The 11,063-nt window shown below is 45.3% G+C and overlaps 1 protein-coding gene across 1 annotated transcript in view; it reads right to left on the reverse strand.

The window, feature by feature from the left end:
- The window catches only part of LOC139303391 (serine/threonine-protein kinase BRSK2-like), a 103,521-nt gene extending 95,458 nt beyond the window's left edge, over positions 1 to 8,063 (reverse strand). Inside the window, exon 1 of the mRNA XM_070927227.1 lies at positions 7,970 to 8,063. Within this exon, the coding sequence (XP_070783328.1) occupies positions 7,970 to 8,063 (94 nt within the window). The remainder of the gene's footprint in view (positions 1 to 7,969) is intronic.
- Positions 8,064 to 11,063: the final 3,000 nt, after the last annotated feature.

Here is an 11,063-nt window from a genome sequence, read left to right on the forward strand (position 1 = left end):
GGTGAAGCTAACCGTAGAGTGATAGAAAGCTACAGGACAAGCAGTGCTGGAGCCTACGGTCGCTTTCACACCTAACCTGTTTGGTGCGGCTCAAATGACCTCTGGTGTGTTTGCCCGTTAAGCTGATGCGACGTCAGTTAACTCTGAGGACTGAGATGTCTCTGCCTGCTTTCAGTTAGACTCTGGTGTGTTTGTGGTATGAAATCAAAAGCAACGCAGACCATCCACAGGATGTTGTGAAAGTAAACATGTTTTTCAATCCATCTGCTGATCGTGAGACCTGTGAAGAAGCGATCATATGGTGACATGTACGTGCATCAGCATCCCTGATGACCTGAGCCCAAGGTGACGTCTTGATATTGCTTGTCATGCCTAACCAACAGTCTAAAACCAAAGACATTCAGTTTACTACCCTAGAGAATGTGTGGCTTTTTCGCTCGTTAATTACTTCATCGGTTGTGAAAAATCAATGAACAGACTAATTGTTTCAGTACTACCTTGATGGAAAGGTAACCTGTTACCCTAGTATTCCTAAAAACAGCTTCTGTCCTCTTTACCAGAGGTGCAGCAGTAAATCAGTAATAAACAGCTGGACTTCTGTACTGGCAGCGTCGTTAGGTAGCTGACAGCACCCCCGCTACACCTCTTTTCTTGCTGCAGGGTGAGTGTCTTCAGCATCTCCACCTTAACAGGTGTTGCTATCTGGCTGATAAGTGTTGATGATTGGGACTGTTGGGGCCTGGTGGCACTGCTGCTGCCCAGCAGGATCTCCAAACCTCATTTCCCTCCGGCTGATCCATACAAATGTCATCAACACTGCATCTCACATGCTCAATAGCCTATACTGAAGGCAGGCGGGGCTATCGCAGCAGGTGGCAACGCGTGAACATATCGACTTCATTAGTGCAAACGTGCTACGTATACCGCTAACAACAAAACAATCACTGGCATTCACATGAAAATGATCAAGCTGTGCACGCACACTGCACGAGCTGATAAAAGCTCTACCTGCCACATAATAAACATAATTGACTGGGGATAAATTCAGGACACGAGCCTGTACGTACAGCAGAGGTAATGGAGCTGGGAGAGCGGAGGAGTCCCCAGAGACAAGAGAAATCATTCCTCTACTTCCACACTTAAAGAGAAGGAGATCCTGCCCACAGAGAGTGGAGAGAGGAGCTGACAGGAGAGAGACATGTTTAAAAGATCCTCTGGACTCAAACCGGAGACTTGGCTGTTACATGGTCCCCCCAAGGATGCCTTATTTGTTTATTGGGATAATTGTAAACTTATAAGCTGTTATTAAATATTGGCACAGGCACATATTCAATATTAAACAACTCAGGATGATGGACAAAATAATAGTTGACATCCATGGGACTTCAATAATAATCGCAGCATTAGGACACAGCATTGCATCCACACACACCTGAACTACCTGAATATTTGAGCAGCAGCCTGCTGACTTGCACTGGGAGACTTGTTAATGACTGACAGCCACAGGCAAGATGAAAGCAAACTAAACCAACTCAACACGAGGCGTCTGCAAGCTCGAGGCGACCCAGGAACGAGCGAGGACTGCATCCCGATGTGTGTGTGTGTGTGTGTGTGTGAGCCAGAGACAAGCATGACTTCAGCTAATTGAATCACACTAACAGCATCTCTCCGTCGAGCGCAGACACAGACTTTGTACTTCCTGTTCCCACGCTATCAAAGATTTTCTTTTTTTTATCTGATCTGAAAATTGTTTTTCCTTTCTTTTCTTGCATCATTAATTTGCTCAGCACTTCTAAGAGCAATATCTATTAGCGTCTGCTTTTATCCTCGCTGCGGCTACTCTGAATATATCTCTCCTTGTGCTACAACGCGTAAACATTTATTTTTAATAGAAATAAAAGTAGAGTAACACCAATTCAACAGCTTTATTTCCTTGATATTGCGATTACTTGATTCCTTCCACAAGGACAACACCACAAATCGACACTATTGTCAGAGCTTTGTTTACAAGTTCTCTGTTTCTGTCTCTTCCCATCTCTCGACTTTTTCCTGCTGAATGTCGAAGCATCTGTTTCAACGGGGGGTGCATTGGGCTGAATGTGCCCTGCGAGGAGAAGCTGTGGAAAATCTGGCAGACAGAGAGGCATTAGCCGGGCTTGGAAGAGGAAAATCGTGCCGCCTCCCAATAATGACTCATTCAGGCGGCAGGGATTCAGAGGTAGTCTTGAGCTTTAGCCTGACAACCTCAGAGAGAGAGGAGGGGGCGGAGTGAGTGAGCGATGTAAGGAAAACATGAGAGCGATAGAGATGTAGAGAGAGAGAGAGAGATGGGGGGTAGTTACTCAGTCATTGTTTAATGGCTTAGGCAAAACAACCCCCCCCCCTTCCCAGGCTGAGCAGAGGGGCCGTGGAGAGCGAGCATACCTCCAACCAGCCACAGAAGAGAGCATTCCTCCGGTTGCCACGGTAACCGGGCCCTCAGATGGGAAGGCGAGCGAGGGAGAGGAGCCAACGGGATGTACTGTATAGAAAAAGGGGGAGAGAGGAAAAGGAGGGGGAGGGGGTGGGGGTGGGGGGGGTTGACACTAGCCATAATTTTGATTATCCCCCTCCTGTCTGCAGAGAAACCTCCCCCTTCCTCTTCAGATTTGGAGCGCGCTCATTGCAACCACTCAGTTTTTGAACGCTGCTTAAGGAGATGCAGGTAGGTGGAAAAACTAAAGCCTTCCCACGACTGCTCACCGAGCGCTACAACCCACCAAAACTAAAAGGTGTAAAGATTCCTTCAAATCCTGCAACTAGGGGTGGGTGATACGGATAACATCTTCTGTTAGGATAAATGTGATCTCACATCAGGATATTAATACACAGAGTACAGTTAATATTGAGCTATACAGTTTACCACTGATGTAGTGGTGTTGTGATGATGTTTTTTTCCTCAGTTTTTTAAAGTACATTTATTCACACTGAGGGGCCACAACACAAACCTCTGTTCCCTCTGTATGCAAATGAGGTGGCATAAATATTTTGTGTCGTTTTACATTTAATGCAGCGTAATGAAGCAAATCAAGTTCAATAAAACACATCGAAGGCCCTGAAAAAACTCACTCCTCATAAAACATCCGCACACACACACACATATATATGCATACATAGGCGGTGAGAGTGATGGGAACGTTACCACCTGCAACCTGCTGATAATGAAGCTGTATTTCAGCCACCTAAAGGCAGCCATCTGTGCTGGGGCTCTCCCTGCTGCCCACACTACCCCCACCACACACACACACACACACACACACACACACACACACACACACACACAGCAGTACTCCTCTACTGGAGCCGAGGGACTACAGTCTTTAGGATGCTCCACGTCAATAACATGACACTTTCATTATAACACAGTAGGGACACACACACACACACACACACACACACACACATTCCCATTACAGGTTATAGACAAATAAAAATGAATGATGTCGTTGTCTCCCCAGCGTAGTTACCCTCAGAGTCAGAGGATACTCAGGGATATTGACCTGTTGGAGTGACCCACGTGTTTCTGGTACATCAGTGCCTCCAGTGCACTTGATATAGCTTACGTAGCTGGGTTTATTTTTCAAGCCACTAACAAGACAAGACAACTACCACATATTCATCTATTTCCCATCACCCTCCATGTTCAAACAGACTGCGTTCATACAGTGTTTTTATCCACTTTTGCCTCTCAATCACACACCGACGGCAGCGAGCTACCATGCAGAACAAACCATTAGGAGCAATTGGGGTTCAATGTTTTACTCAAGGACGCTGACTCGTGCACAGGAGGAGCAATGGATCAAACCGCCAACCTTGAGATTAACCGCCCACCTGCTCTGCCTGCTGAGCCCCATCGCAGCGTAAATAGTCCCTGACAACATTGTGCTCACCAAAGTAACCAAATAAGCTTGGTTGTGTTTCCAACCTTCAGTATCAGTCAACATACTGTAGGTTGAAAACATGTCGTCCCCCTAATTTAAGGGATCCTTATCAAATGTGTTTGTTAATGTAATGTGTTTATATCGATATCAGATTTTTATTTGAAATGAAAACAGTCGTGCTCGATTGCCTACTATGACAAGTGGATGGTTGTCATGCGTTGACACTCGTGACTTTATAGCAGAGCAGCACTCTAAAATGATTTGCATTCCTTCATCATGTTGGTTGGCCACAAAGTGTGAAAAGTTGAAAGGAGCTGAAGAAGTGAAACAGAGAGAGGACGAGAGGAGCAAAAGACTGACGGCTGCAGTGATCACCAAGAAGCAAAAGAGTGGCCATTGTCACAGGAGGAGAGATGAAACCATGACAACCGTCCCCACTGTTGGCCAACACTTAGAAAATGAGCGCTGTATGGAGCCTGGGAAGGCAGTGTAGAAAGAGGAGTGCTTCAACCCCCCCCCCCCCCCACACACACACACACACATGCCCACACACACACACACACACATGAAGATACACTGCCTAATTGTTCAGAGTCATCACAGCCTCTCGCCATTCAGCTTCGACCACCAGACGCACACCATGAAGGCATTGTTCCAACTGCCGTCTCATAACTGGGGACAGAGAAGGGGGGAGTTTTAATGATGACACGAAAGGTGAACCTTCAGTGGATGCTCCAGCTAGCCTCTGTCGTCAGGGCTAACGCTAACCGCTTCAGTTTAAAGACCTACTTTATTTATCATTGTTTCCTTACGTAGGAATATTGTGTGTGTTTTACTCACTGCATTATAGCTTGTATTATGAATTCCACAGTCATATTCCAGGAAAACACATTGAGCCTGACAGTAGAGCTAGCTAGCTAAACAGCTACAGCTATATGAATGTGATGAGACACACTGGTTGGCTGAAAAGCTAACTACATCCCAAACTCACAATTATTTTCATTATCGATTCATTTATATATTATTCTATTATTTCTTCAACTACTTGATTACTTGATTAGTCTGTACAATGTCAGATCAACAGTAAAATCCAAAGATATCAAACAAAATGTGTCCGTATCCGAAACTGTCAAGTACCGAAAGCTAAAGCCAGAATTGTCCTTTAATAAGAAAACAGACACGAGTAAGGCAGCCATTTAAACATTATTCAAACGTAATTATATTTGAAGCAGATACTGACATTTAATGAAACTTTTTATTATTATTATTATTATTATTATTGAATTTCATGCAATTCAATGCTGCATCAAAATCAGCATGCTGGTTCATGCCTAACATCTGATGAACAAGAACCATTAGTCCACTCCTGCAGAGATCCCCAGTGTTTCCCGCACACACACACACACACACACACACACACACACACACACACACAGTAACAAAGAGCGTGGGCTTGCCCTACACTTGTGGAGGAGGTTTAATGAAATACGGGCTTCCCTGTCTGCCGGCTCAGCACCGGAGCCTTCGATTCATTCAGCCATCAACGAGCAGAGTATCACTCTTCTTCAGCTTTCACTACAGCCACCTCACCACACCAACACACACACACACACACACACACACACACACACACAACTCTGCACATGATTTCTGCATCTCTACATGCATATGCACTTAACCACATCCACAAGCTCCACAAACGCTCACAGAGTGAGTCAGTGTGAGCATCGGAGAGCACTGCAGGCACAGACGACACGAGCTCCGAACATGTGTCCGACCACAACGCTGCTCTTCCTTCAGAGCTGCAGGTCTGGAAGAAACATGGACGCTAACACGTTTTAATCTACTGTCGAAGGTAGAAGCCAGCCGATGATGCATTAATATTTGGTCACATTTGCTCGCTGGCGGGTATACATTATTGATTAATTCATTCTTTCCGATTAACAGATCAATTGTTGAGTCTTTAAGATAGTTAAAACCCCAGAAGTATCAAACTAACAATGATATTGTAATGTGAGGTCATTTACTTCACGCTGCATACTGTAAATCAGCCAATTCTTAATACTATATTCATCCCTCACGGAGGAATTCACACTTGTTGCCATTTTTCTGGAACTGGAGCAGGTAGATGACATTCCCATTCTTAATCCCGCCTAAAATGCTCTGATTGGCTCCGTTCTTTCTCCAAATGGGCCATCAGTGAGCAAAACAACAACCAACCATATTTAAATGGCTGAACAGAAGTGAATCAGCGGTCTGGAGCCAAGCTACTCGCAACAGGAACTGAATGTTAGAAACTTGATGGATACTTTCTGTTGGACACTATGACCACACAACTGTTGTGATGAACTGGATTCATCAACATTTACAATTTCTCCAGCAATTTCAATTAGGTCTGGTTTTGTGCCCGCGGAGGGACAAACGCCAAAAACTGAACTTCAGTGTATTTTAATGGTTTACTCTTCGGTGTACACCATCATGTTAATGTCAAATCACCGCAGCTTAAAAACCCTTCAGTTTGAGAAATCACTGATCTATGGTGGCATCAGAGAAGCAGGGCAAAGAACTGGACTGTTGGTGTTTAAAGGACAGAGCGTCGCTGGTGGATGTGTGGAAGTTGACCTTTACTCCTCCTCTGATTCAGTTACTATAATTAATCCTGTTGTGTCTTTGTGTGAGTTAAATGCACACTACTGCAGTTTTATTCCATTTGCTAAATAGAAGTATTGTGTAATTAATACGGCAGCTGTTACAGTCCAACTCTACCAACCAGCTAATTGGTTGGTTATGAATTATTCACCCACCGAGGGAACGGAGCGGCGTAGAGCTTCTACCTACTGGAACTGGGGGGAGACACCTTGATCATTTCTGGCTGCATGTGTCCACAGATGGTGGGGTGTCCAAAACAGAGACCCAGGCCTGATCCATCCATACAGCGTACCACATATAGTGACATTCATACTAGAGATTTACTAACAGACGTCAACACTCCTTACGGTCTTAAAGATCCACACTTGTTTCCATGTATTACTGGGATGGATGACCCAGAGGACCTTTTCCACTGTAGGAACTTAAAGTGGCTAAAATCAATATTTTCATGATAACAATGTACCATATGACAATAAAGCCTTCATCAGGGGACACAAACACGCCTCCGAATGAACGATAACGTCGCTCCGTACCTGCTGGATGTGTAAATAAGCCGCTTATACTCCTATTCCATATTCTCATTAACGTGCAGTTCACTGTGGCGACCATCAACGGTACAACTTCACCTGGTTTTTCACAGTGCAGTACATTGACATACTGTCCTATACTGATGGATGAAGATGAATCTCTAAAACAGTCAAAACTAAAACTGAACAGAAATACTGAAAAATGACTTTGGTTTGATTTCTTTTGCCGAGCAGCCAGCGACAAACATCAACTACAGGAACCTGCTCTGACACGCTGTAGGCTCACAGCAGGGCCTCTCAGTATCATAGAAGATCAGCCAGCCTGCCGTCTTAACCCACCGAGGAAGGGTCCAGACATGAACTCAGCAGACTTCACCTTTAAAGCAAATATGCAGAAATGTGTGATGGTACTTGCAGCTGCAGTGTGTGTGTGTGTGTGTGTGTGTGTGTGCAGGGACCGGACAGTGCAGCATCACTGCTCTGCCTCTTCAGCAGAGCGGGCCCATGTGACAGATGGATGCTATAACGGAATTAGAGACAAGAAAAATCACAAGGGCCCATTATCACCGAGCTCCCTCTGCCTGACAACAAGGATTAAAGGCACACTACCACCACCATCATCATCACCATCATCATGATCATGAAAGCAGCCTCTCTCCCTACATCCAGCAAAGCCGCAGCCACCAGAAACATCCGCACTTATCGGACATTTCTCCGCTTCCCTTTTTCCCCGCATCGGCACATTCAGACCCCGCAGCGCCGATGCAAAAATTGCAACCCAACATGATGTCAGAGAGGCAGGCGCGGTGATGCTGAGGACAGTCCGACAGCATCACCCGCATCTGGAAGGTTTCAGAGGGGGCTTTCACTAACCTGTCTGTCCTTTGCCCAGCGTCTTCTCCAAGCGGTATGGTCCCACATAGTTGGCGTAATGCCCGCTGTTGGCGTCCTTGCCCGACGATGACATTTTTTGGCGTGAAATGACTGGCAGGGAGTAATTCTTCTTGCGGGTGTCCGTGCGGGACGCGTTTCTGAGAGCGAAAAGCGCAAATCCGCGGCGCAGTGGAGTTCGCCTCGGTCGGCGTTCCTGTCTTTTTGGCTGCGGGTCGCTGCAATATTCGTCTCCCCGTGCGCGTGAGACTGTGTGCGTGTGTGTGCGTCCTCGTATGTCTCCGCGTCCGGTGCTCACGGCCCCCCGCTGGTTTCGTCCTCGTTGCGGCTCAGATTGCGCTTTTGAATCTGGGTGTCATGGTGTTGGTGCCGGAGGAGCGGTGCGCTGCAGCCCCGTTGGGTGTGAACTGATGATGGGACAGCATCTACTGCTGCCTGCCGCTCCAGCAGCCTGCGTCAGCACGCAGCCGATGTGGACGGACACTTCCGGCTGTCCTTTTCAAAATATAGGCTCCTCACCTCACTGACAGGACTGCTGCGAAGCCTGTTAGCTGATCGGCATTAAGTGAAAGGTGGAACTGTCCTTAAATCTATGAAAATAGAGATGTTTCCTGTTTTCGTGGCTCCTCTTGTTTTATATTCCCCCTAATTGTTCTGTGGCCACTGTACACATGAAAGCTTATTCAAAAGTTCTGACCTCTATATATATATATATATATATATATATATATATATATAGTCATTCATTCATTCATCAATTGTTGCACTCATTTCAATAATGTATTAAGGCTGTAACTAACAACTAGCCTACTTCCATTACAGATCTATCTGGCGTTCATTTTCTCGGTCCACCATTAAAACCTTTGACAATGAAAAAGAATAATAAACATCACAATTTCCAATCTTCAAATTGCATTTGTTCAACCAACAGTCGATATTCAGTTGACTGACGCATTCGACAAAGAACGACAAGTCCTCAAATGCAAGAAGCTGTAAATAGGTTTTAATACTCGTCAATCACCTAAAGGTTTAATCAACTGTCAAAATAGTATCTGAATAATTTTCTGCTGATCGACTAATAGTTTGTTTGTTTGGATGTCCCAGCACTCAAAGTTTCAGTCCACAGGGAGCAAACTGCAGCAGCTCTCTGCTAAAGCTGCAGGTAGGTGCAGACTTTTGGGCCTAAAATTAAAAATATAAACCCTCTTGTTTTTTAATAAAAATTAGAAATAAAACGGGAAAACAGAGCCATGTCATTTTGCTATTATCTGGACTAATTTCACTGTCAGCAACCACTACCTCATTATTTATTCTTTAAATGTCACGAGTGCAATACATATATATACATTGTTATTGTATATATATATATTTTTTTTCACTCAAACATAAGGGTTAAGGTGTAAATGTATATATTAATTTTTTTTAATTTTATATATCTTTATTTGTACATACTTCTCATTTCTAAATGTATGCTACTGTTCTGGTCTTGAATGGGAGCACCGGTAACTGTGTAATTTAATCAATAAAGTATTTCTGATTCTGATTCTGACGCTTTGATTGCAGTTTAAAACCCTTTTCAGTCTCTCATAGGCGAAGAGCCTGTTTTTTATTTTGAAGGTCAATTCGCCTTACTTCCGCTGCCATTCCGGCTTGACGCAGCTGCTTTAATCAGGGAACACGCATGCGCATATGGCTTGCATCGCAGGGCTTGGCAATTGAATTGGGGTCGAGGTGACAGAGAGATGAGAGGCTGCCACTGTTCAAAACTTCTCTTTAAAATCTACAAAGAGCTCAAAATAAAACGCTTTGAAGGCCACAGAGACCCAGAAATTTCCCAGGATGCACTGGGGAGACACTCTGTGCTATCTCTGTTTTCACATTTGGATCTCGATTGATTTCTACATTTCTGCTCATTTAATCAATTTAGCCAGACTCTCAGTTATTGATTAAAGATGAATAATCATTAGTGGTGTGTGGTGTGTCTGTGTGTGTGTGTGTCTGTGTGGTGTGTGTGTGTGTCTGTGTGTGGTGTGTGTGTGTGTGTGTGTGTCTGTATGTGGTGTGTGTGTGTGTGTGTGTGTCTGTATGTGTGTGTGTGTGTGTGTGTGTGTGTGTGTGTGTGTGTGTGTGTCTGTCTGTGTGTGTCTGTGTGGTGTGTGTGTGGTGTGTGTGTGTGTGTGTCTGTGTTTGTGTATGTGTGTGTGTGTGTGTGTGTGGTGTGTGTGTGTGTGTGTGTGTGTGTGTGTGTGTGTGTGTGTCTGTCTGTGTGTGTCTGTGTGGTGTGTGTGTGTGTGTGTCTGTGTGGTGTGTGTGTGTGTGTGTGTGTGTGTCTGTGTGGTGTGTGTGTGTGTGTGTGTGTGTGTGTGTGTGTGTGTGTGTGTGTGTGTGTGTGTCTGTGTGTGTGTGGTGTGTGTGTGTGTGTCTGTGTGTGTGTGTGTGTGTCTGTGTGGTGTGTGTGTGTGTGTCTGTGTGTGTGTGTGTGTGTATGTGTGGTGTGTGTGTGTCTGTGTGTGTGTGTCTGTGTGTGTGTGTGTGTGTCTGTGTGGTGTGTGTGTGTGTGTGTGTGTCTGTATGTGTGTGTGTGTCTGTGTGTCTGTGTGGTGTGTGTGTGTGTGTGTGTCTGTGTGGTGTGTGTGTCTGTGTGGTGTGTGTGTCTGTGTGTGCGTGTGTGTGTGTGTGTGTGTGTGTGTGTGTGTCTGTGTGTGTGTGTGTGTGGTGTGTGTGTGTCTGTATGTGTGTGTCTGTGTGTGTCTGTGTGTGTGTGTGTGTGTGTGTGTGTGTGTGTGTGTGTGCAGCAGTAAACATATTACAGGCTTGGACACTTTCACTTGATTAAACCAGCGGTTGGTGACAACGACCATCTATCTGTCTCATCACTCCTTCACAACAAAAGCCTTTTGACCCAGCATGCTCAGTGGCAGATGGGCCCCCCCACCTCCTCCCACCTTCCCCTCCTCCTTCTGCCTCCCTCTTCCTTATCTACCCCCCTCAACCGCCCACCCCCTCCCTTTAAATCCGTGTCCCTAACAAAGACAGGGGGGCCTCCATTTTACCAAGTCAGACCTGGTCGCCACGG

This window comes from Enoplosus armatus, chromosome 1 (genome assembly GCF_043641665.1).
Source record: "Enoplosus armatus isolate fEnoArm2 chromosome 1, fEnoArm2.hap1, whole genome shotgun sequence".
In the NCBI taxonomy this organism is placed as follows: Eukaryota; Metazoa; Chordata; class Actinopteri; order Centrarchiformes; family Enoplosidae; genus Enoplosus; species Enoplosus armatus.